This window comes from Bos indicus, chromosome 27, assembly GCF_029378745.1.
Source record: "Bos indicus isolate NIAB-ARS_2022 breed Sahiwal x Tharparkar chromosome 27, NIAB-ARS_B.indTharparkar_mat_pri_1.0, whole genome shotgun sequence".
NCBI classification, from domain to species: Eukaryota; Metazoa; Chordata; class Mammalia; order Artiodactyla; family Bovidae; genus Bos; species Bos indicus.
Window position 1 is genome coordinate 13,730,953 of NC_091786.1, and position 25,009 is coordinate 13,755,961.

At 40.2% G+C, this 25,009-nt stretch overlaps 1 protein-coding gene across 8 annotated transcripts in view; it reads left to right on the forward strand.

Moving 5' to 3' along the window:
* Window positions 1–25,009, forward strand: part of TENM3 (teneurin transmembrane protein 3) — a 2,742,616-nt gene that overhangs the window by 2,657,147 nt on the left and 60,460 nt on the right. For all 8 annotated transcript variants that reach the window (XM_070781691.1, XM_070781692.1, XM_070781693.1 and 5 more), the window contains 5 exons: window positions 13,786–14,002; window positions 15,013–15,132; window positions 15,954–16,215; window positions 20,039–20,306; window positions 21,577–21,720. In XM_070781691.1, the coding sequence (XP_070637792.1) occupies window positions 13,786–14,002; window positions 15,013–15,132; window positions 15,954–16,215; window positions 20,039–20,306; window positions 21,577–21,720 (1,011 nt within the window). The remainder of the gene's footprint in view (window positions 1–13,785; window positions 14,003–15,012; window positions 15,133–15,953; window positions 16,216–20,038; window positions 20,307–21,576; window positions 21,721–25,009) is intronic.

The window sequence follows — 25,009 nt, forward strand, 5'->3', positions numbered from 1 at the left end:
AGCACTGAAAGAATGTTTGTGAATTGCCAGGGCTATGTTACATTGTAAGGAGCAGCTCTCATTATCCAGTTTTCCTTCTTTCGCTTTCAAAGTGCTCACCTTGACTAGGTGGACTTCATAAAAGGCTGTCAGAGAAGGCTGAAGTGGCCCTTTCCTTTCCAAATAGAGCAGACATGACATCCAACAGATGCCCACAGTAAAGCAAGTGTCATGAAAAAGCAAGTCATGTGAATGTGGTGGGTGTGGATTCCCAGTGCATATAAAAGTTATGCCTATTGGATACTGTTAAATTACCCTATACTGTAGCCTGTTAAAGTGTGTGGTAGCAATGTGTCTAAAAACAACATGTATACCTCAATATAAAAATACTTTATTGCTAAAAAATGTTAACCGTCATCTGAGCCTTAAGCAAGTTGTAGTAGTAACATGAAAGGTCACAGATCACCATCAGAAATATAATAATGATGAAAAACCTTGAAATATTGCAAGAATTACCAAAACATGAGACAGAGACACATGGTAAGCAAGTGCTGTTGGGAAAATGGCACGTTGGGCTTGCTCCACTTCGAGTTGCCACACACCTTGGAATTGTGAAAAATGCAACATCTTCCCCTTAAAGGGAAGCACAGTAAAACAAGGCCTGCCCTGTACTGTTCTCTAGGAAGCAGGGTGGTCAGAACCAAGTCTCAGCTCTCCTCCTTGCCCCCAACATACACACACACACACAACACACAGAGTCATTCTCAAACCAGATGTTACTTGTTTCTCATCTTCCTGACTACGAGTTGCAGTTCTCCCCGTTCATCCCCAGCTATCTGTCCACTCTTCATTCCTGCCTAACTGTTCACTCATTTCCCTGTGCTCCTTTAACATGGACTGTCAGGAAACTTGAGCCACAAATTCTGCGCTCTGCTGTCTGTCCTGATGGATGTAGGTGTTTGGTCCTTAGCCCTCGAAGCTTTTTCTGCCTGATAATACACAGTTGCCTCTCTTGCCTCCCTGTGCCCCGGTGCTGTCGTAGAAACTGCAGCATCAGTCCTCTGCACGCCCATACAGCAGCCTTCCCCTCCCTCCCAGGAAGCCCCTACCCCTGGGAAGAAGGCTAGCTTGCCTTCCTCCTTGATCAGATGTTTCACCCTCGTGTTCTAAGAGATTACACTGAGGAGATTACACCTCTGGCAGAGAGAAGCAAACTTCAGGGCCCAGTCTGCAGAGCCTGCAGAGTAATTTAGGGGCTGATCAACTCTTTAGTGTCCTTATCGGCTAAGGCGGTTTCTCTCTTTCCTCAGAATTTATCAGCTGTGAATTGGCCTCTTTCCCTCTTTGTTTATTCTTATTAGCATGAAACTCTGCTATCTCTAGACTTCCCTCTCCAAGGGGAAATCGGACCTGATAGAAGACCTCCTGTGGCTTCTCTGCTTATCTCATATAATTTGTATTCCTGTCCCTAACCTAATTTTTCTCATCTTCTGAGAAGGAACCTCAGCACCAGCTTTGTTACACCCTAAGATTATAACCTGGGTGCCTTATAACCCAAGCTAGAGGATTCCTTGAACTTAAGCATGGGTTATGTGTATACAGACAATATTTTTCACACTAAACACCAACTTAAGACACATAGTCTGGTGATTGAGGATATTATTGCCATTACCATTAGATGAGGACAGTAAAACAGAACATTTAAAATAAGGACTATAGTTGAAATTCTGTGACGTGTGGCAGCTGTGCCATGATAGATACGTTATCTACATTTGGTGTCAAAAATAGTGAATTAGCCAGAAAGTTGCTAAGTAGTTTCATTTAACATATTAAGCAACTAAAAAAGGAGAAAATGAAGAGGTTGATTTGACTTGAATCAAAAATTAAATGCTTCATAGTCTAGTCTGAGCAAATTTGTAGAGCACAACTCTAAGAACTTTACAGACCACACATTCACAGAGAGAGAAAGAGAGAAAGAGAGAGAGAGAGAAAGTTGCTTACTAGTGGCAGAAAAGTTCTATCTCCGGGTAAGAATGATAGAAGCTTCCGTGGTCTCTCAGATGGTAAAGAATCTGCCTGCAATGCAGGAGACCCAGGTTTGATCCCCAGGTAGGGAAGATCCCCTGAAGAAGGAAATGGCTACCCACTCCAGTGTTCTGGCCTGGAGAATTCCATGGACAGAGGAGCCTGGAGGGCTACAGTCCATGGGTCGCAAAGAATTGAACACAACTGAGCGACTAACACTTTTACTTTCACTTTTTTTTTTTTTTCCCAAGGATGGTGGGTGGGCAGAAAAACAGATTATTCTATCAGAATATGAATAGCCATCAATAGCGTTTCGTTTTATTATAACCATTTCATATGGCTAGTAGAATTCTGTTACTTTCTTCTATTCTCTCTCCTTCCTTCCCTCCAAATTCCAGCCCTCTTACTTTGTTGTGGTTCAGCCACTAACTTGTGTGCAACTCTCTGCGACCCCATGGACTGTAGCCCACCTTTACTGCCTCCAGGAGTTTGCTCCCGTCTTACTTGAGAACAGGAAAGTCAGTGCTGGCGTCTCTGGCATGCTTTCCATGCCCCAGCCTGACAAGGCAGCTCTCCAGTTCCCCCAATACTTCAGAAAGCACCATTGCTTTCGCCTGGTCACACTGCTAGGACTCGCATTCGATAGGGAGTGTCTTGACTTCAATAACTCCCCATATGGTGGTCCCACAGTGCGAGCATCAAAATGCAACAGCTTGCCAGAGACAACTCTTACCTTTATAGAAACTCAAGGTAGATACTCATGAATGAGCTGATTTCTCCAAAATACGTAATCTGTGGCAGTGGCTGCCATGTTCCTATCGTTCTTCTCATTAGAGAGATGTGGTCTGAGCTCCCTTTGACATCTTGCTTTCCTGTCCGGTCCTCAAATAGACAGCTCCCCTATGGATACCTGAGGCATAAGAGGCAAGTCTTCTTCTGCAGATTGGATGGTGGAAGGCCCAAGAATGACTTAAACCTCTTCCTAAATTCTGTGTAAGATGGTAGAATGTCAGAATATAAATCCTGCCAGGAATGATGCCTCTTACTTTTAAGTACATGGAGTTATTCTTTGTCCTTCAGAGTTATTAATATTACTTTGTGGGGATATGCCAGGAAGATATACCTCAAACAGGTTTTTTTTTTTAATACCTTTAGAGCCTGGAAAATCCCATGGACGGAGGAGCCTGGTAGGCTGCAGCCCATGGGGTCTCGAAGAGTCGGACATGACTGAGCGACTTCACTTTCACTTTTTACTTTCATACATTGGAGAAGGAAATGGCAACCCACTCCAGTGTTCTTGCCTGGAGAATCCCAGGGACGGGGAAGTCTGGTGGGCTGCCATCTATGGGGTCGCACAGAGTCGGACACGACTGAAGCGACTTAGCAGCAGCAGCAGCAGAGTCTGATCATGGTAGAAAAAAGAAGCACAATTCAACTGAGGTTATTTAGAAATGAAAAAACAGTACTGAGAGAGGGAGGAAGAAAAATACAAATAGAAGATTCAAACTGCAGAAGCAAGCAGGTGTGTGTGCTAGAAATGACAAAGAAGAGGGAAATGATGAATGATATTTTAATGTAAGCATCAGAATGAATGTGATGAATGGACAGAGGCAGTCTAAGTTTGGAGATTTCCAAATGAAAATAAGGAAATATTTGAAAATACATTTATAAAAAGTTCTAGCAGGAGGATGAGATGGTTGTGTTCTCCAGAATATATTTTTAAAAAAAGAAAAGTTAAATAAAATAGAAAAAAAATCAGAAGGGGAATGGTTTAAAAAAGAACAAAAAAAGGAAGGAAGAGAGGGAAGGAAGGAGGAAGAGAATGGAGGAAATTATGAGTTCCGAAAGTGAAAATCACTCAGTCGTATCTGACTCTTTGTGACCACATGGACTATACAGTCAAATGGAATTCTCCAGGCCAGAATACTAGAGTGGGCAGCCTTTCCCTTTTCCAGGGGATCTTCCCAACCCAGGGATCGAACCCAGGTCTCCCTCATTGCAGTCAGATTGTTTACCAGCTGAGCCACAAGGTAAGCCCATAAGAGTTCCTGGGTACTTCTTAAAAAGAATCCAGATGTCAGAATGAAGAGTGGCACTCAGTATCAGAGCCTTGAAATACATTATCCTGGCAGATGATTTGGGGGGAAATTACTTTTTTTTTGAAAGACTCCGTGAGATCCTACTGCGGAGGAGAGGGGCTTCCCAGGTGGCTCAGCAGTAAAGAATTCCCCTGCAATGCAGGAGACACGGGTTCGATCCCTGGGTCAGGAAGATCCCCTGGAGGAGGGCATGGCAATCCACTCCAGTATTCTTGCCTGAAGAATCACATGGGCAGAGGAGCCTGGAGGACTAGTCCATAGAGTTGTAAAGAGTCAGACACGACTGAAGCGAGTTAGCATACATTCAGGGGAGAGATTTAGGTTACTTTGAACCCTGAGCGCCAAAGAATTGATGCTTTTGAAGTGTGGTGTTGGAGAAGACTCTTGAGAGTCCCTTGGGCTGCAAGGAGATCCAACCAGTCCATTCTGAAGGAGATCAGTCCTGGGTGTTCTTTGGAAGGAATGATGCTAAAGCTGAAACTCCAGTACTTTGGCCACCTCACGCAAAGAGTTGACTCATTGGAAAAGACTCTGATGCTGGGAGGGATTGAGGGCAGAAGGAAAAGAGGATGACAGAGGATGAGATGGCTGGATGGCATCACCGACTTGATGGACGTGAGTCTGAGTGAACTCCGGGAGTTGGTGATGGACAGGGAGGCCTGGCTTGCTGCGATTCATGGGGTTGCAAAGAGTCGGACACGACTGAGCGACTGAACTGAACTGAACCCTTTTATTATCCACAGAAGTTTTAGATCCCAGGAGAATCCCATTCCAGAAAAGAGAAGTCCACCTTTGCTTTCAGAAGCATGGGGTTTGACCACTGTTTTTGAATGAGTTTTAGGAGAGGAAAAATATTCACACAGGCTGAAACTAACAGTCTTCCCTATATTTTATACCCATTACCATTCGCTGCCACTGCAAGCTTTAGAACAACAAAGAGCATTGTCCAGAACCTCTTTAGACAGTGCCCCCTTTCTCCGGGTTAAGAACCTCTGCATTCTTGGGCAGGATTATTACCAGCAGCCATACACAGTGCTGGGAAAGATTGAGGGCAGGAGGAGAAAGGGGCAACAGAGGACAAGACGGTTGGAGGACATCACTGACTCAATGGACATGAGTTTGAGCAAGCTCCAGCAGATGGTGAAGACAGGAAAGCCTGGTGTGCTGCAGACAGACCTTGGGGTCGCAAGAGTCGGGCATGACTTAGCAGCTGAACAACAACAAATTGTCAAGATCACCACTGTCAACAACTCAGAGTGCGGGTCTCTACACCTCCTCAGTGAGCTTAGACGCACACTTAATGTCTTTAAACGAGAACAGGATAGGTACTGTTCTAAATTTGATTCTGCCAAAGAGATTTTTTTCATGTCAGTACGTGTAGGTCTGTCTCCTACTTTATAACAGAAGCACAGATGTCCTGATTAATTCTACCACTACTCCATTAATAATCATTTAGTTGTTTCTTATTTTTTTGCTCTTGGTATAAAGGCAGATCTGTAGGGAATCTGTGTGTGGGTATATGTGTGTTTATCTGCATATAAATCTTTGTGTAAATGTACACATATTTCTTTGGAACAGATTTGTAGAAATGAAATTGCTGGGTCACAGGGTGCTTTAAATTTAATTCTGGTAGCTGCTGCCAAATTGCCTCACACTAAGTTTCACCACTGTACACTTCATGGGTAGGAGTGTGTTTATTTTCCCCATGTTCATAGTCTGTACATAATCATTGTGCATAAGCAAAATTGTCCAACAAAATGAAAAATATGAATTTTGTCTGCTGGGTGGAAATGATTCCATTTTTATTGTTTTCATTTGCATTTCCCTAATTACGAGTTAGACTGATGATCTTTATATATGCTCCTTGACTGTGTTTCTTCTTTTTCTGGTTGCTTATTTATTTCTCTTGACCATTTTTTTTCTATGGAGTTTTTTGACTTTTCCTTTTTAATTTTAAGGATTTTTTAAAAAATATATTCTACTTATCAGCTCTTTATGAAGTGTGTTGTAGATAATTTACCTCAAGTTTTCATTATCTTTTAACCTTGTTTATGGCATCTTTCATCATGCAGAAGTTTTCAGATGATAAGCTTTTACAAGGCAAATGTTTATAAGGTTTAACTTTTCCTTCCTGAATTTGGGATTATCTGTCTTTATGAGTACATAAGGCCTTGCCCTTTTGAGATTATATGTGGTATTTCATATAATTTCTTTTAATACTTTTTACAATTGTATGGATTGCCTAATGTCCAACTTATCAAGAACATGTAAAAGTACCTATTAGAGTAAAAAAGAAAAAGGAATTCAAGGATTAGCATGGTATCTGAGGACAGGAAAACGGTGATGAAAGAAAGCAGTGTGTCTCTGTTGTAGAAAAAGTTTTTTAACTTTGTATTTTATGTTAGAGTATAGCCGATGAACAAGGTGGTTATAGTTTCAGATGTACAACAGAGCGACCCGGCCATACATATACGTCTGTCCATTCACCCCCAAACTCCCAGGCTGCCACATAACATGGAGCAGAGTTTCCTGTGCTATACAGTGGGTCCTTGTTGGTTATCTGTTGTAAAGAATGGCCATCATCAAAAAATCTCCAAGCAATAGATGCTGGAGAGGGTGTGGAGCGAAGGGAACCCTCCTACACTGATGGGATTGCAGATTGGCCCAGCCACAATGGAGGACAGTATGGTGGTTCCTGGAAAAAAAAAAAAAACACCTAAAAATCTGCTGTGCTTTTAAGACATCCTTTTGGCCTGTTTTGATCTCATAATCTCTAGGAACTGAATTTATTCTTCACTTTGTTCAACAAAATTTTTGTATGCGTGCTCAGTGCCAAAAAGAATATGTCCTAAATTCTGGGAGCCACAACAGTGGACTAGACTGGCCCTCAAGGAACTTGGTGAGACCGGTGTCTGAGCTGATTGCTAAAGGAATTGGGGAGGGAGCCGGGATAAGAGCAGTGAGAGGTCTCCAGCAGAGGAAATAATAATCACAAAGGTCTCATAAGCCATGTTAAGGAGTTCTAACTACTCAGAAAGCAGCAGGGACCAATTAAAGGAAGCATTTTACCTAGAGAAGTGAAATAATCACATTTGATTTCTGCCAAGAGTACTCTGACAGAAGTGTCGAGAATGAATAGCTGGGACAAGACTGGAGCCTGGGAAACCAAGCTCTTGTTGAGATCTTGTGAAGAGGTGACCATGGTAGCCTGAAGGGTCTTTTCAGTGAAATAAAAAGAAAGCTGACTTAGGACATGTTTGGGGTAGGGAAAAGGAGGAGCTGGCCATTGATTAGGTGCAGAGAAAAAGGGAGGAGAGGAGTGAAGGACGACGCTCAGGTTTCTACTTTGAGAACCTGGGTGAGTGGATAGCGGAGCCATTCATTGAAGTAAGAAATGCAGAGAAAGTGGTCTGTCCAGAGAAGATCATGTATGTTGCCTTTTCCACATGTTAAGTTTTCGATGCCTGTGTAATATCCAAGTGGAAATATCTACAAGGCAGGTTGTGGATTGGGAATTCAGGAGAATAAACAGCCTGGGGTCATTACGATTGAAATGATGCAAACCAGGAGGAAAAGTCTGTTAATCAGACAAACCAGGAAGATACGCAAAACCAAACATGATTCAGATTCAGTAATAAGCAAATGAATTTCATGTATGTTACAGAATGGTGACCCAAAAGAGAAACAAAAGGTATACCCGTGCCCTTTGAAGATTCTAAAATCCAGAGATAAAATACTGCATCAGGTATCCTACCTTGGGAGTTCCCTGGTGGTCCAGGACTGTGCTTCCACTGCAGGGGGCTGAGGTTCCATACCTGTTCAGGGAACTAAGATCCCACAAACCACGCTGTGCAGCCAAGAAGAAACGTAAAGATATATTTGCGGGGGGGCGGGGGGGGTGGTGGCGCTTCCCAGGTACTGCCTGTGGTAAAGAGTCCACCTGCCAGTGCTGGAAACACAGGAGATGCAGGTTTGATCCCTGGGTCCGGAAGAAGGGATCCCCCGGAGAAGGAAATGGCAACCACTCCAGTATTCTTGCCCGAAAAATTCCATGGACAGAGGAATCTGGTAGGCAGCAGTGCATAGGATCACAAAAAGTCTGACACGGCCGAGCAGCCGTGGCACTTTTTAAAAATAAAATTAAATATATATTTTTTAAATTTTTTAAAGAATTTCTACCTCTACCTCCAGCTTGGAATGAGGGAGAAAGAGTTCCAAATACTGTGGGTAAGAGCTTTAATTACCTTTAGAATGAAGATGAAAATTCATTCAAAGGAAATTCATGACTTTTTATCCAGTTAGTATATCAAGGTTTTGAAAAAAATGTTAAACTATCCATAGCTGCTTAAAAGACAAAAGTGAGAGTTTTGACAAGCAGGTCAAAGTCAGCATAGAGTGTAAATTAGGAAATGATGGAATCAGACGTTTTAATAATCTAGTAAAATGTGCATTGTTTAACTTTACCAGAAAAAAAAAATAATGATTTAAAGACAAAGGAAACAGGGCAGGGTAGAAACTTAAAAGCAAGACTAAAGGTTGACAAATTATGACCTCTGGGCCAAAGCTTGTTTTTGTAAATAAAGTTTTATTGAGACATAGTCACACCCACTTATTTACATATTGTCTCTGGCTGCTTTAGAGCTATCAGTTCATCAAGGCAGAGTTAAATACTTGTAGCAGGGACTATATGGCCCATAAAACCTGAAAAATTTTTTATCTGGTCCTTTACAAAGTAAGTTTGCCAACCACTGTTACAAACCAATGAAAGTCCTAGGAAAGATGAGAGCATATTTTTAAATAACTAGAGCAATAATACTGAGGATTAAGTGGAAGGAAGCATAAACTATATTGTCTACTTTATATCAAAATACCACCTATATTGCAAAGCCTAACCTGGAGAAAGAAAGGCTCTTAACTGATCATTGAAGTTGTTATTCAGTGGGTTTTGAACATTTCTGAGTTTCTTTAGGTCTTTTTTATGATTAATTCTATTAGATACGGCTTCTACGCCAATACCAATTTAAGCCAACCTCATATTCCTGAGACTAAAATGGAATGTCGATGATTTTAAGAAGCTCATCTACGAAGTCAATTTTACTACAATAGACATTTGGGCAAGTGGATAATCAACTTTAGTGGTACTAGATAGCCCTAGCTATGTGAATATAGGCAAAGAATGAAAAATGTTTTCTCAAGTTATAGGAAGCCAGATTCATAAGCATCCGTCACTTGCTTGGGCAAGTTACTGATAAACTCTGCAGAAAAATAACAAACCATGCGTCCCTGCATCTTGGCTGTTGAAAATGAGATTCTGTCTCTGATTGATGTTAGCAGAGAGGCTTGTAAAAATGCATTTCCAACTGATTAGTTCAGAAGGTGTCAATCTCATGCAGTTTTATGACCTGCAGACCACATGCCAGATGCACATTTGGTTTTTATAAACTAACAAAGATGAATGATGAGATTTGAGCATTCCTGTTTGGCAACTGTACCATATAGTGCCTAAAGGAAGGCATTCAGGGAGTATTATGGGGGACCGAAGGAGGGGGGGATTTAACCCTTAATTTACCAGGTTAATGGAGATAAAATGTAACCTCTGGAGGTTTCACTTTCTAGTTACGCCTAAAAAATGAATGTAAGGGAAAAACTTGCAAGAATATCAAATATTTATATGGAATTACTCTCCCAAGCATACTCATTCTAAATCCATGGAGTAAGAATTCTTAAATACACACACACACACACGTGTATATATATATACACGTGTGTGTGCGTGCTCAGTCATGTCCAACTCTTTGCGACCCCATGCACTGTAGACCACTAGGTTCCTCTGTCCGTGGAATTTTCCAGGCAAGAATACTGGAGTGGGTTTGCATTTCCTTCTCCAAGGGATCTTCCCAACCCGGTGATTGAACCCATGTCTCTTGTGTCTCCTTCATTGGCAAATGGTTTCTTTACTAGCTGAGCCACCAGGGAAGCTTAAATTATAAAACATACTAAAGATTCCTCATGAAGTCTCAACCTTCATGAGGTTGAGATTACAAATCATGAATTGTTACTAAAAGAATTTTTTAATTGTTTTTTTTGAAGCTAAAATTATTTGGGTGCAATAGGTCAATCATCTGCTACTTTAAAAATCTGAGTCTTAATAACTTACGCTTCTGTGTCTTTGAGACAGATGGAGAAAAAATGCAGTATATTGCATATTATAACATATCCTCATGAAAAATAAGCCTCTAGCATAGTTTCATCTTTCTTCCACTAGAAATATTGAGAAATATTTAGACATTTTTCATCTTTGTGGCCTTTTGGTTAAAAAAGCAATATTTTGATAAATTTCTCTGAAATTTCAAAGCTCAGTTTCATTTGATTTTCTTAAAACATGATTTTGAATTTTTGTCACAGAATAGATATGTGCTTTCAAATAATTAACTATCCATTTTTTAGAACTGTAACAGACATACACATGAAAATGTAGCTATAATAAACTATAAGATCTGCTTATCAGAAATTCAGACTCATACATTTTCATGTGTATAAAAATTACGGTGTCAAAAAGTTAAAATAGTCATGCAAAAGAGTTCAGCATCATACATTTAATTCTAATACTTATTAAGCTCTTTTTTTCAACTATATGGGAAATAGTGAAATTTTTAGTTAATGTCTCTGGATAAGCTACATCTCTTTCAGTTTTAAGTGACAGAAAAGCCAGCCCAAACAGGCTTAAGAAAGAAGGCAGCACTTTGACTTCTAGAACTGAAAAGCCCAGGTCAGGTCAGTTCAGTTCAGTTCAGTCGCTCAGTCCTATCTGACTCTTTGCGACCCCAAGAAGCCCAGGTCAGATGCAGCTTATTGCAAAAGCCCCAAAGATGTCACTGTGACGTTTTAATTTTTTCTCTCCAGCTCTTCACTTTGACTCTTCTGGGAAGACTCCTTTCCGAGACAGGTTCTAATGTAGTGGCAGCCAGGGAGCTGGGATAACCCTAACCTCACAGCCTGACAGCTCCAAGCCTGGAGGGATGGGGGTGGGGAAGGATGGCTTTTTAGATAGTTCCTGAAGTTCAGTCCAGTTTGACAGATTAGGTCCCATGTCCATTTCTGAACCAAACACAAAGGGAGATAAGCACATAAACCGAAAGTTGAGGAGGACTGGCTGTCCAAATGAAAATTCAGAGTAGCTCCAAAGAAAGCAGAATGAGTGTTAGGAGAAACCACAGGTGTTCACAACATTCTTTTTCAGGTGGGTAAAATGATTGAAGGACACTGAGCCAGGCCACTCATCTGTTTCTTACCTTATCTGTGTTGTTGTTGACCTACTTATAGACTGGGCAATATGATTCAACTTAGTCTGTTTTATTTTGTCTCAGTTTGCTTTCAGATAATGAATGGGCAAGCGTATGTTCTATTAATAAGAGTAGCCTAAAGCAAAAAAGAAAAAAAAACCTAGTGTATTTTTTTTTTAATAAACATTTTCAAAACACCTGTGTAAATAAAACATTGGTCAACCAGATATTTTCAGCTGAGTTTGCCATAATAAAGTCACGCTGAGACCTGAAACTTAGGTTTTAAGATTTTCTAATGATTTTGTCCCGGAGAAGGCAATGGCACCCCACTCCAGTACTCTTGCCTGGAAAATCCCATGGACAGAGAAGCCTGGTGGGCTGCAGTCCATGGGGTCGCTAAGAGTCAGACACGACTGAGCGCCTTCACTTTCACTTTTCACTTTCCTGCATTGGAGAAGGAAATGGCAACCCACTCCAGTGTTCTTGCCTAGAGAATCCCAGGGACGGGGGAGCCTGGTGGGCTGCCGTCTATGGTGTCTCACAGAGTCGGACACGACTGAAGCGACTTAGCAGCAGCAGCAGCAGCAATTATTTTGTCCATTCTCCCAATGGTGATTAAAGTCTGCAGAAACTGTTTTTATTAATCTGTACTGAGAAATGTAGTAGCCAAACAGATCAAAATTCACATATCAACTGGTCACTGAAAAATGACCTTAAAGAATAATGTCATGAAACCATTATCCTAACACTCTCATCTGCTAATGGAATGGTTTATATGTTTCAAACAAAATTCTTACATGACCCATTGAATATGGTTTCCTTTTGATGTTCCTGGAGAAGGCTCGGGAAGATTCTAACCTTTATTCTTTTTATGTCACCAACACCTGTAGGTCAATTTTGAGTGATAGATTTCTTATCATTTTCAATATTATAGCTTATTTACATTACCCATATTTTTATTAACATCTTCATTTTACAGGAGGCATATTAATAGAGCTCAGGTTCCAGTTTAAATTTTGAGAAATGACTTAATTATATTTGAAATATACTTTACCATCCTTGGGCTTCCATGGTGGCTCAGACAGTAAAGAATCTACCTGCAATGCAAGAGACACAGGTTCGATCCCTGGGTCAGGAAGATCCCCTGGAAAAGGAAATGGCTACCACTCCAGTAATTCTTGCCTGGAGAATCCCCATGGACAGAAGAGTCTGGCAGGATACAGTCCATGGGGTCACCAAGAGTAGGGTACAACTGAGCAACTAATGTTTACCATCCTTGGGAAAATGATTTCCTTGAAAGGTGACTGGCTCATCTCATCTATTATATGTTAATTTGTATTAGTATTTCACAGACTTCCATTTTCGGACCTTTTCCCAAATTTTAGGTGGGAGAACAGCCAGTCAGTGGAGCGGTCTGCACACACACAGTATTATCAGTCAGTGGCGTGGTCTGCACACACACAGTATTAGTCAGTGGAGCGCTCTGCACACACACAGTATTATCAGTCAGTGGAGTGGTCTGCACACCCAGTATTATCAGTCAGTGGAGCGGTCTACACACACAGTATTGTCGGTCAGTGGAATGGTCTGCACACCCAGTATTATCAGTCGATGGAATGGTTTGCATACACACAGTATTATCAGCCAGTGGAGTGGTTTGCACACACCCAGTATTATCAGCCAGTGGAGTGGTTTGCACACACACAGTATTATCAGTCGATGGAATGGTTTGCATACACACAGTATTATCAGTTGATGGAATGGTTTGCACACACACAGTAGTTGTCAGTCAGTGGAGCGGTCTACACACACAGTAGTTGTCCAAGTGCACCGTATTCTGGCGCGGTTAGTGGCACCTTAAAACAATTAAACAGTTAAAACAATTAAACAGTTAAAACAATTAAAACAGTAACACCAGAGTTCACTGATCACCATCACAAATACAATAATAATGCAAAAGTGGAAAATCACAAGAATTACCAGAATGTAACAGAGACACAAAGTGAGCAGATGCTGTTTGAAAAAATGGCACCAATAGACTTGCTCCATGCAGTGTTGCCACAAACCTCTGATTTGTTAAAAAAGAAAAACCTCAACATCTGCCAAGGGCAATAAAATGAGATCTGCCTGTAATACATTGTTCTAAACAGTCATTTATTTTTTATTCAGAACCAACATTATATAATTCTTTTCAGTCATCTCCATTGCAAACATTTACTGTCTATGAAAGCAACTGTAGCTATTGTATTTGATTTCAAAAAGGATGCCAGAAATTACTGTTAGATAGGAGGAACAAATAGTTGAATGTGAAAAAAAATAGCCAGTCAACAAGCAAAACTTATTCTGCATCATGGCCGAAAAAGAGGAATTTTCTAACTGGTTTACATCTCTCTCTACAGATGGACTTATTGACTGCATGGATCCTGATTGCTGTTTACAGAGTTCCTGCCAAAATCAGCCTTACTGTCGGGGACTGCCTGACCCCCAAGATATCATCAGCCAAAGCTTACAGTCACCATCTCAGCAAGCTGCCAAATCCTTCTATGACCGCATCAGTTTTCTCATAGGATCTGATAGCACCCACGTCATACCTGGAGAAAGTCCTTTCAATAAGAGGTTAATACACTTTTCCTTACATAGATTCGTAATGATATTATCAACAGTTATAAGCCCTTAATATAAAATGCTGATGACTGCAAATTTGAGGAAAGTGCCTTTTTTAAAATGTAGTTTTTCATCGTTCGGCACATCCTTCACCAAACTTCATGTTTCAAGCATTTTTGACACAGTTCACATACTTTGTCAATTTCAGTACCGGAAGCATAACAGGACATCCCATTAAGGAGTCAATAAATCCTCATTTAACTGGTTGATTTTCTTAGCACAGTTGGAAGTGTTTCAAAAGAAGCAATGAAAAGACCCCAAAAGGCAAAACAGGAGTGCGCTTTTTTTTAAGCTGAGCTCACTAAATAATATAAATTATGAATTAATGTAATGGAACTGCTAACAGCATGGCAGTAAGATTGCATGAGCTGTTGGCCTGGTGCTTTGCAGAGCAGTAATGACTTGAAAATAAACCAGTAAGTGAAAGCAGGTGTCTTGTGTCTCACTGAGCAAAAGAAGATGATTTACACCAGAACTCCTGGGTCTGCAGCAATTTAACAGCATTAATGCAGTTAGACCCAGCAGTTGATTAAAAGTTGTTGCACAAATGTTCCTCATTGCCCCCTTAAATCTTGTACTTCTCGGTCCCTGCGGGTTTCCGGATTGCCTTGGAATTAATTGGAAAGTATACTTTCCTTCATGCAAGCACCAGATATATGACTTACGAAAAAACGCACAGTTTATAATTTAAAAAATTCATCTCTAAATTATTGGTCTTGATAACTCTCCAAAACCCAGATTGCAGTGAATTAAAACACAGGGTAAACACCAGGTATTTCAAGAATGTGGATTGCAGTGAATTATAAGGAACACTGTCTTGGGAGTGTTTCCAGTCTGGTTTTTGTGAATACAAGTGCCTTATGATACTGTTATTTTATCCTTGGGTTGAATTATCTCTACATCATGATAATGTTTGTCTGAGGAGATAAATGTTCAGTCTAATTCTTCTACTTTTCTCATAGCCTAGCGTCCGTCATCAGAGGCCAAGTGCTGACTGCTGATGGAACTCCACTTATTGGAGTGAATGTCTCATTTTTCCATTATCCAGAGTACGGATATACTATTACCCGCCAGGACGGAATGTAAGTTAGTTCCAGCACCCTATATTTCTTCGAAGTATTTTAAGTATAAAGAGTATAAAGACTAGGCTTTTTTTTTTTAATTACCAGGCATGATGCTTTAATGTCCCTTTTAGTCTGAACACAACAACCTTTAGATCAGAGATCTGTGACAGTATGTGGTGGCAAAAATTTAAAGTTATATATTCATGTAGGTTTTAAAAGTTGATCTCATTTTCTAAGGCATAATAAAAGTATTGTGGTTTTATAGGAGAATGTTCTTTCTTTGTCTCAGAAGATTCATTTTGAAAAAAAATTTTTGTAATTTTTGGTCACACCCCACAGCACATAGGACCTTTGTTCCCAGACCAGAGATCGAACAAGTGCCCCCCTGCATTGGAAGGCAGAGTCTTAACCACTGGACCGCCAGGGAAGCCCCCATGTTGAATATTTGAGAGTGAGACTTTGTAGTTCAGATGGTTCTAGAAAAGGAGTGGATAGATAAAGCACGCTTGTACAAATGTTAGTAAGTTAGTTAATCTAGGTTAAGGATATATGCGTGAGTTGCAGTAAACTCCAAGAATTGGTGATGGACAGGGAAGCCTGGCATGCTGCAGTCCATAGGGTCACAAAGAGTTGGACACGACTGAGCGACTGAACTGAACTGAAGGATATATAGATGGTCATTGTATAATTCTTTTAATATTCTCATAGATTTTAAACTATTTCATGTAAAAGTTGAGAGAAAAAGGTCTTTCTTATAAAGCATATTGATTTAAGGAGGCGAGTGTTGAGAGTTACACAAGATCCAGGTAGTTCACTAAATATGTCTTGTGTTTTCCTAGGTTTGACTTGGTGGCAAATGGCGGAGCTTCTCTGACGTTGGTGTTTGAACGATCCCCGTTCCTCACCCAGTATCACACTGTGTGGATTCCATGGAATGTCTTTTATGTGATGGATACCCTTGTCATGAAGAAAGAAGAAAACGACATTCCCAGCTGTGATCTGAGTGGCTTTGTGAGGCCCAATCCTATCATCGTGTCCTCGCCTTTATCCACCTTTTTTAGATCATCTCCTGAAGACAGTCCCATTATTCCCGAGACACAGGTAGACTGTTCTAGCCGGCAGTGCTTTGCAGCAAACCATTTTCAGATCACGTGGTTTCCAAAGAATTTTTTTTAAAGGATTACAGAATTTCAGTGCTATCCTAAGTAATCCTCTGAAACGACATGTAGAATGTGGGGTGTGTATGTGTGTGTGTAGTAAATAAGAGTTATTATATTAGGATATCTATTTCTTAAAGATCTGTTCAAAATACTTCTTCTTCAAGATTCATCTGTGTCTATTTATTAGCTGTAGCCAGATGGGAAAACAGCTTTAAGTGCAACAGCTAGTAATGTCTTTGCTCATTGATTCATTCATTGGAAAAGGCTTTTAGTGCCTGCCATGTATCTGACCTCCTAACTGACATTATACCAAGTGCTACTGTACGTGGTCATTATTCTCAATGTTTTACTGTTTAATTATTATTGTAAGCAGAAGATACGTTAAAACAGATGAATCTCCATAGAAAATGTTCATTGATTTTCTCACAATATTTTTAAAACATGGTATCATGTCTTAAACCCTAATAATATAGGGTTAATGATGTAGTTCGTAAAGCCATATTTTTCACAGGGAAAAAATTATATAAGTTTTAAACCATGTTTGCACTATTCATTTTTGTCTGCTGAAATATCAGGGGATTGTTTTCCTTCCTGTATGTTTCCAATTAGAAATAACTTTCAGATCTTAAAGGCAGGACATTAAGTACAGCGATAATGGACTTCATATGTAAACAGCTGAGTAAAAACATGTGGTCTTTAAAATACAACAGCACTGAACAGCTTGGCCGCGTTTATTCTTCAAATATTTATTGAAATCCCTGTTCTGCACCAGGCGCTCTTATAAAGAAACAAAGCAGTATACCAATCAGATGAAGTACCTGCTTCCAAGAAGTTTGCCAATTTACACAGAGAGACTGAAAACAAACAAATATATGTCAAGTTGTGAATAAGACTTAATTAAAATAATAAAGCAGGGTAAAGTGGATGGAATTGCAGTTTTATATAGCATGGTCCCAGAAGATCTCTTTGATGAGATTACACTTCAGCAGAAACTTTGAGAAGAGAAAGAACAAACCTGGAAAATAGAAGGTCATTCCAAGCAGAGCAAAGAGCAAGTTCAAAAGCTCCAAGGGAAGAACAGGCTTCCCTGGTGGCTCAGTGTAAATAATCTGCCTGCAGTGCAGGAGACATGGGTTTGATCCCTGGGCTGGGAAGATCCAATATCCGAGGAAATGCCAACCCACTTCAGTGTTCTTGCCTGAGAAATCCCATGGACAGAGTAGCCTAGCAGGCTTTGTAGTCCATGGGGTCCAGAAAGAGTCAGATACAGCTTAGCAACTGAACAAACAGAAGGGGAAGAACAAAAACTGGGCCTGTTCACAGAACGGCAGAGAAGCTGGCAGGTGTGGCTGAAATGAAGGAGATGATGTCTCAGATCACTGAAGACCATGGCGAGGATGAGGACTTTTCCTGTGATCACTGAGTAATTGGAAGCTGTGAGAGGATTTTAGGCAGACCAAGTACAGTTTCTTATTTGCTTCTTTAAAAGATCGTTGCAGTTGCTGTGCTGAGAATATTCTATTTAGGGCAAGGGTTGAAACAAAGAGACCAGTCAGAAGGCAGTCTCAGTAGTAGGAGAAATAATGGTGTCTTGGATAAAGGTGATTGGGGGTAAGAAGCGGTAAGAACCATACAATCAGCTTAATGGTTGGTTTTTCCACTCTGGCTTGATTCGCTTTTCCACTAGTGCAAAATAGTTGGTCAAATTAAATTACCTTGGAGAAACACGTTTTAATGAGTTAAATTACAGATTATTTGTTCCAGTGAAGTAAGCTAATGATGACAAAGACAGAAATCAGTTATTAAAATTAGGAATAACATATTTTGAAATAGAGATATTAACTCCTGGGAGATCACAGTATATATTCATGAAGGTATCTATAGGAAACCTATCAAATTTATGTGAAATTATTTTGAAAATAAGAGGAAATAAATGATACGCTTTAAGTTATAATCACTTACATTTTCAGGGCCATCCAAGTCACAGAATCTGTTTTTCAAACTAAGGCACCAATGTTGCACCCCCAATGATACGGAACAGTGAGTTCTGTTAAGATGATTCACCCTGAACCAAAGGGTCCTACTTAAGTTATTAACATTTGTATGACAGACATACATCATTCCTGTTTCATGTGAGAGGAGTTGGGAGGAAGAGAAACACTACTGAACCCTGAATCGCTATTTTAAGACTTTTCCAACACAAAAAGGTAGTCCTTTAAGTCTGAGTAATGAATATTCCTTGGAGAAGGAAATGGCAACCCACTCCAGTGTTCCTGCCTGGAGAATCCCAGGGACGGGGGAGCCTGGTCGGCTGTCTATGGGGTCGCACAGAGTCGGACGCGACTGAAGCGACTTAGCAGCAGCAGCAGCAGCAATGAATATTCCTAGCGCAATCTGAGGAAACCTTTGAGAATGCTATTTAATTCTTAGTAGAGAAGGTGATAAGCTCCTGGGGTGTATTCTTAAGCGTAGATAGCCTTGTGCATTACACAAGAGGTAGTAAGCCCAAGTGAAAGTGAAAGCGTTGGTCTCTCAGTCATGTCTGACTCTTTGCGACCCTGTGGACTGTACCCCACCAGGCTCCTCTGTCCATGGGATTTTCTAGGCAAGAATGCTGGAGTGGATAGCCATTCCCTTCTCCAGGGGATCTTCCTGACCCAGGAATCAAACCCGGGTCTCCTGCATTATAGATGGATTCTTCACCATCTGAGCCACCAGGGAAGCCTGACCCTAAGAAGAGCTATTATTATTAACCAAACTAATAGGAGCACTATTAGCAAGTAGAATCTGAATTATTTGGATTTATTTTATATACAACATAGCATAGATTTTTTTCAAAATACTGAAATCCTGTTTCGGCATAATGTATTTTTGCATATGTCAGGATAAATTTATTGGTATTCATTGAGCAAGTCACACTGATGGGTACATTGTGGGGTTAGGAATATGATTTTTAAAATTTGTAACAGATAATTTTTAGGCAGGTAATTATATTAACTCTTTACATTCATTTCAATTCAAGCAGTGTATATCGAGCGTCTTTTGCAGACATTCAACATACATTAATTGTTCTCTGGGGGGAAATTTATGCAACTTGAAAATATTAGTTCATGTACCATCATATCAAAAATCAGCGATGAGTCCAAGCTCAATGTTTAACTAATTATGGGAGTGTGCTGTTGTTATATTACCTTCCAACATGAATATGGAGTTTGCTACAGTTTATCCCAAGTGAATTGGTCTGTTTTGTTACCATTCCTGTCTTTCTGGGCTGTGACCAGTCAGTTGATGAGGCTGTAGATGTAGCTTTAACCCCGAAATGAGCCAGCTGGCGTGGGCCAGATCTTTGGCCTGGGCCATATTTCTGTGCTGAGCGAACCATCTTACAAACGTCTGCTCTAATTCTCCAGGGCAACGGGGGTGAAAGATGGGTTAGTGAGAATCCACGGTGACTATAAACTAACAAGGCAGTGCATGTCAGCCTGATGGAGCAGTCACAAAATTTCCTGTATTAGAAGTAACACCTGAACTGTGATTAATTCAAGATAAATGACAGGACGCTTTTAGGAGGAGAAAAATTGAGCTGGCAGCAGCGTTATTTTTAATTATTGAATAAGATAACATCTCAAATGCATCTTTGTGGATAGTGACTCTTTAGGATCTTATCTTATTGTTAATTGCTTTGCTGCATTCTTTTCAATGTATTTTACCTAATAGTCATACGTGATCCCCGTTTGCAACTTCTGCTTTCTTTTGAAACCTAGGTCCTCCATGAAGAAACCACAATTCCAGGAACAGACTTGAAACTTTCCTACCTGAGTTCCAGGGCTGCCGGGTATAAGTCAGTACTTAAGATCACCATGACCCAGTCTGTTATCCCATTTAATTTAATGAAGGTGCATCTGATGGTGGCTGTCGTAGGAAGACTCTTTCAAAAGTGGTTTCCTGCGTCACCGAACTTGGCCTATACGTTTATATGGGATAAAACAGATGCATATAATCAAAAGGTCTATGGTCTGTCTGAAGCTGTTGGTAAGTCCCTTGTAAATGTATTATATTCAGCACCAAAAACACTGTCTTGAACTCAGAATTAACATGAAATTCATTACAATCCAAGGAAATCCGTGGATAAGCAGAGAGGATGCCAGTAAGGTTGCCTAGAAAGGTTGTAAATGGTTGGTTTAGATCTACCATAAGAAAAAGGAATGTGATTCCATATGATGAATGTGAAATTTCAGGTTTTCATATCCTTTTTTTCATGTTTTTCTTCCTCATCATGTCCCTTCCTTTTTTCATTTTCTTCTTTCCTTTATAATTTTATCTCAATTTTCATTAACCTTTTTTACATTTTCAGTATCTAACAACATGTAGTTTCAAGTCATAATGATATTTTAACATGACATCAGACAACATTTATGTCCAAAAATTATTTCAGCTCTTCTGACTGGAAGGACCAGTCACTTCAGCAGGATGATATTCATGAACCATCAAACCAGTTGTTTCGCCGCATGAGGGGACAATGCAATCAGAGTTTGATCTGTTGAGATATGCATACTGTGGCTCCAGGCTCAGGCTCAGAATACCAAAAATGAAAGGAAAACATGTTACCTGAAAATACAGTAGGCATTTTATCTTGAAATTAATATGTAATTTGGACTGGAATTTGTTCAGATCAGATAATTGCCTCTTCTCCCTTCACTTTGTTCTAAATTTTAAAATCCATGCTTCATTGTGAACTCTGAAGTTTTCCTTTTGAGACTTGTTCCTATTAATCTGCTGCTAATTTTATTGTTTATTCCTGATAAGAGCATGTGAATATAATGTTGTAACCTGGCTATCTTTGTTTGCTCTATTAAATCTTACTTAGCATAAATATTTTCCATAGCTTAATACTCTTGGAGACTAAGCATCTCTGATTATTCAGATAGTAAATAGTGCTTTTTGTTGTTATTGTCTGATCACATTTGGGGCTGATTTATCATTCTAACTAATGACTTCCCCAGTTGCTCAACCTGAGCTTCATTTTGTACTATGGACCCTTTGTGAAAAAGTGGTGTAGGGAAAAATACTAGTTTTCTATTAAGTCAATACAAAAATAATATTTGGAGATCATTTTTTTTTTCAAAAACCACCTTTTATATGATCAAATCTTCTCATATAAAAAATAAACTCTGTTCACAAATAAGTGGAAATATCATCTCCAGAGCACATCTGTGAAAAAAGCAGTTTTATCAAGATAATAAAATAAATTGCATTTCTGCCTGCGGCTGGGAAGATGAACCATGATTTGTTCTGATTCCAGTGTCAGTGGGATACGAATATGAGTCGTGTTTGGACCTGACTCTGTGGGAGAAGAGGACTGCCATTTTGCAAGGCTACGAACTGGATGCTTCCAATATGGGCGGTTGGACATTAAATAAGCATCATGTGTTGGATGTTCAGAACGGTAAGAGCTTGTCCACAGATAGTCAATATCATTCACTTTCAAACCAGTTAAATTGGAGCAACATTTTATCCCATGCATGCTATAGGATCAGAATTAGCAGGGGGACAAAAAGTATATTTTTAAAGACTTCAAGGAATTCCCTGGTGGTCCAGAGGTTTAGACTCCATGCTTCCACTGCAGGGGACATGGGTTTGATCCCTGGTTGGGAAACCAAGTTCCCACATGCCACATTGTATGACCAAAATCATAAATAGATTAAAGACTATAAAAGCTTAAAATGGAAACTGTGTAATAAACTTCACAGTGTTCATGGTCTCATCACCAATATAGTTTTCCTAGAAAGTACTTGAGTTGATCCAGAGTGCTTTAGGTAGGTTTATGAAAAATGGAGGGAGGGGGATTTTTTAAGTAAAGAAAAAACTAAAATTCCAAGTGGCTTTACAAAAATATTTCTGTTGCTGCTGCTGCTAAGTTGCTTCAGTCGTGTCCAACTCTGTGCAACCCCAGAGATGGCAGCCCACCAGGCTCCCCCGTCCCTGGGATTCTCCAGGCAAGAACACTGGAGGGGGTTGCCATTTCCTTCTCCAATGCATGAAAGTGAAAAGTGAAAGTGAAGTCGCTCAGTCATGTCTGACTCTTCGTGACCCCATGGGCTGCAGCCTACCAGGCTCCTCTGTCCATGGGATTTTCCAGGCAAGAGTACTGGAGTGGGGTGCCATTGCTCTAATAGATCTTAATCTTTAAAAAAGTAGCCCGTTCTCACTATCTAGAATTTTTTCAGTTCTTCTTAGATTGCATTTGAGGGAAAGAAAAACTTCCCACTCAAACTGGATTATATATACTGTTTTTTGACTTTACAAATATTAGGAAAAAATACTCTGGAAAAAGGAAAGCAAGAATTAAAGAGTATTACTTGTTGTAGATCTGATAGATAAATATGCTCTGAGAAACACATGTCAGATCTCATAAACCAAGAGATATAAATTACTTGCAAAATGTGACCAACTTCATGTCATAAAGAACATTAATTACGTTAAACAAATTATGTTGTCTTTGCTGTATTACCAACATTTACCCACATCCTGGCTAGCTTCCCTGGTAGCTCAGCTGGTAAAGAATCCACCTGCAGTGCAGGAGACCTGGGTTTGACCCCTGGGTTGGGAAGATCCCCTGGAGAAGGGAAAGGCTACCCAGTCCAGTATTCTGACCTGAAGAATTCCATAGACAGCATAGCCCATGGGGTTGCAGAGTCAGACACAACTGAGCAACTATCACTTTTACTTTCTTTGGCTACATCTCAGATAATATACAAGTACATTCCCATAGAGAGAGGAGCCTGGTGGGCTACAGTCCATGGGGTTGCAAAGTCAGACACAACTTAGCAACTCAACAACTTTGCTAGAAAGGCAGAACCTTAAGGTAACTTGCTCTAAAATAAGAGATACCAAGGGAACATTTCATGCAAAGATAGGCACAGTAAAGGACAGAAATGGTATGGACCTAACAGAAGCAGAAGACATTAAGAAGAGATGGCATGAATACACAGAAGAACTTAATGACCATACAAAAAAGATCTTAATGACCCAGATAACCACGATGGTGTGATCACTCACCTAGAGCCATACATCCTGGAATGCGAAGTCAAGTGGGCTTTAGGAAGCATCACTACGAACAATGCTAGTGGAGGTGATGGAATTCCAGTTGAGCTATTTCAAATCCTAAAAGATGATGCTGTGAAAGTGCTGCCCTCAATATGCCAGCAAATTTGGAAAATTCAGCAGTGGCCATGGGACGTGGAAAAGGTCAGTTTTCATTCCAATCCCAAAGAAAGGCAATGCCGAAGAATGTTCAAACTACTGCACAATTGCACTCATCTCATCCAAGCAAAGTAATGCTCAAAATTCTCCAAGCCAGGCTTCAACAGAATGTGAACCAAGAACTTCCAGATGTCCAAGCTGGATTTAGAAAAGACAGAGGAACCAGATATCAAGTTGCCAACATCCACTGGATCATAGAAAAAGCAAGAGAGTTCCAGAAAAACATCTGCTTCATCTACTATGCCAAAACCTTTGTGTAGATCACAACAAACTGTGGAAAATGCTTAGAGATGGGAATATCAGACCACCTGACCTGCCTCCTGAGAAATCTGTATGCAGGTCAAAAAGTAACAGTTAGATCCGGACATGGAACAGTGGACTGGTTCCAAATTAGAAAAGGAGTAAGTCAAGGCTGTCTATTGTAACCCTGCTTATTTAACTTAAATGCTCAGTTCAGTTCAGTTCAGTCACTCAGTCATGTATGACTGTTTGCGACCCCATGGACTGCAGCACACCAGGCTTCCCTGTCCATCACCAACTCCTGGAGTTTACTCAAACTCATATCCATTGAGTCAGATGTATGCACAGTACATCATGAGAAATGCTGGGCTGAGTGAAGCACAAGCTGGAATCAAGATTGCCAGGAGAAATACCAGTCACTTCAGACATGCAGATGACACCACTCTTATGGCAGAAAGCGAAGAAGAACTAAAGAGCCTCTTGATGAAAGTGAAAGAGGAGAGTGAAAAAGCTGGATTAAAATTCAACATTCAAAAACCAAAGATCATGGCATCTGGTCCCATCTTGATGGCAAATAGGTGGGGAAACAGTGATATTGGGTTCCAAAATCAGTGCAGATGGTGGCTGTAGCCATGTAATTAAAAGACACTTGCTTCTTGGAAGAAAAGCTAAGACCAACCTAGGCAGCATATTAAAAAGCAGAGACAGCACTTTGCCAACAAAGGTCCGTATAGTCAAAGCTATGGTTTTTCCAACAGTCATGTATGGATGTGAGAGTTGGACCATAAAGAAAGCTAAGCATCGAAAAACTGATGCTTTTGAACTATGGTGTTGGAGAAGACTCTTGAGAGTCCCTTGGACTGCAAAGAGATCAAACCAGTTAATCCTAAAGGAAATCAATCCTGAATATTCATTGGAAGACTGATGCTGAAGCTGAAGCTCCAATACTTTGGCCATCTGATATTAAGAACTGACTCATTGCAAAAGACCCCGATGCTGGGAAAGATTGAAGGCAAGAGGAGAAGGGGATGACAGAGGATGAGATGGCTGGATGGCATTATGGACTTCATGGACATGAGTTTGAACAAGCTCCCAGAGTTGGTGATGGACAGGGAAGTCTGGCATATGCTGCAGTCCATGAGGTCTCAAAGAGTAAGACATGACTGAGCAACTGAACTGAACTGAAATTAAGTCTTACCATGCTAGTAACTCTCTGCTCTTCTCTTACAAAC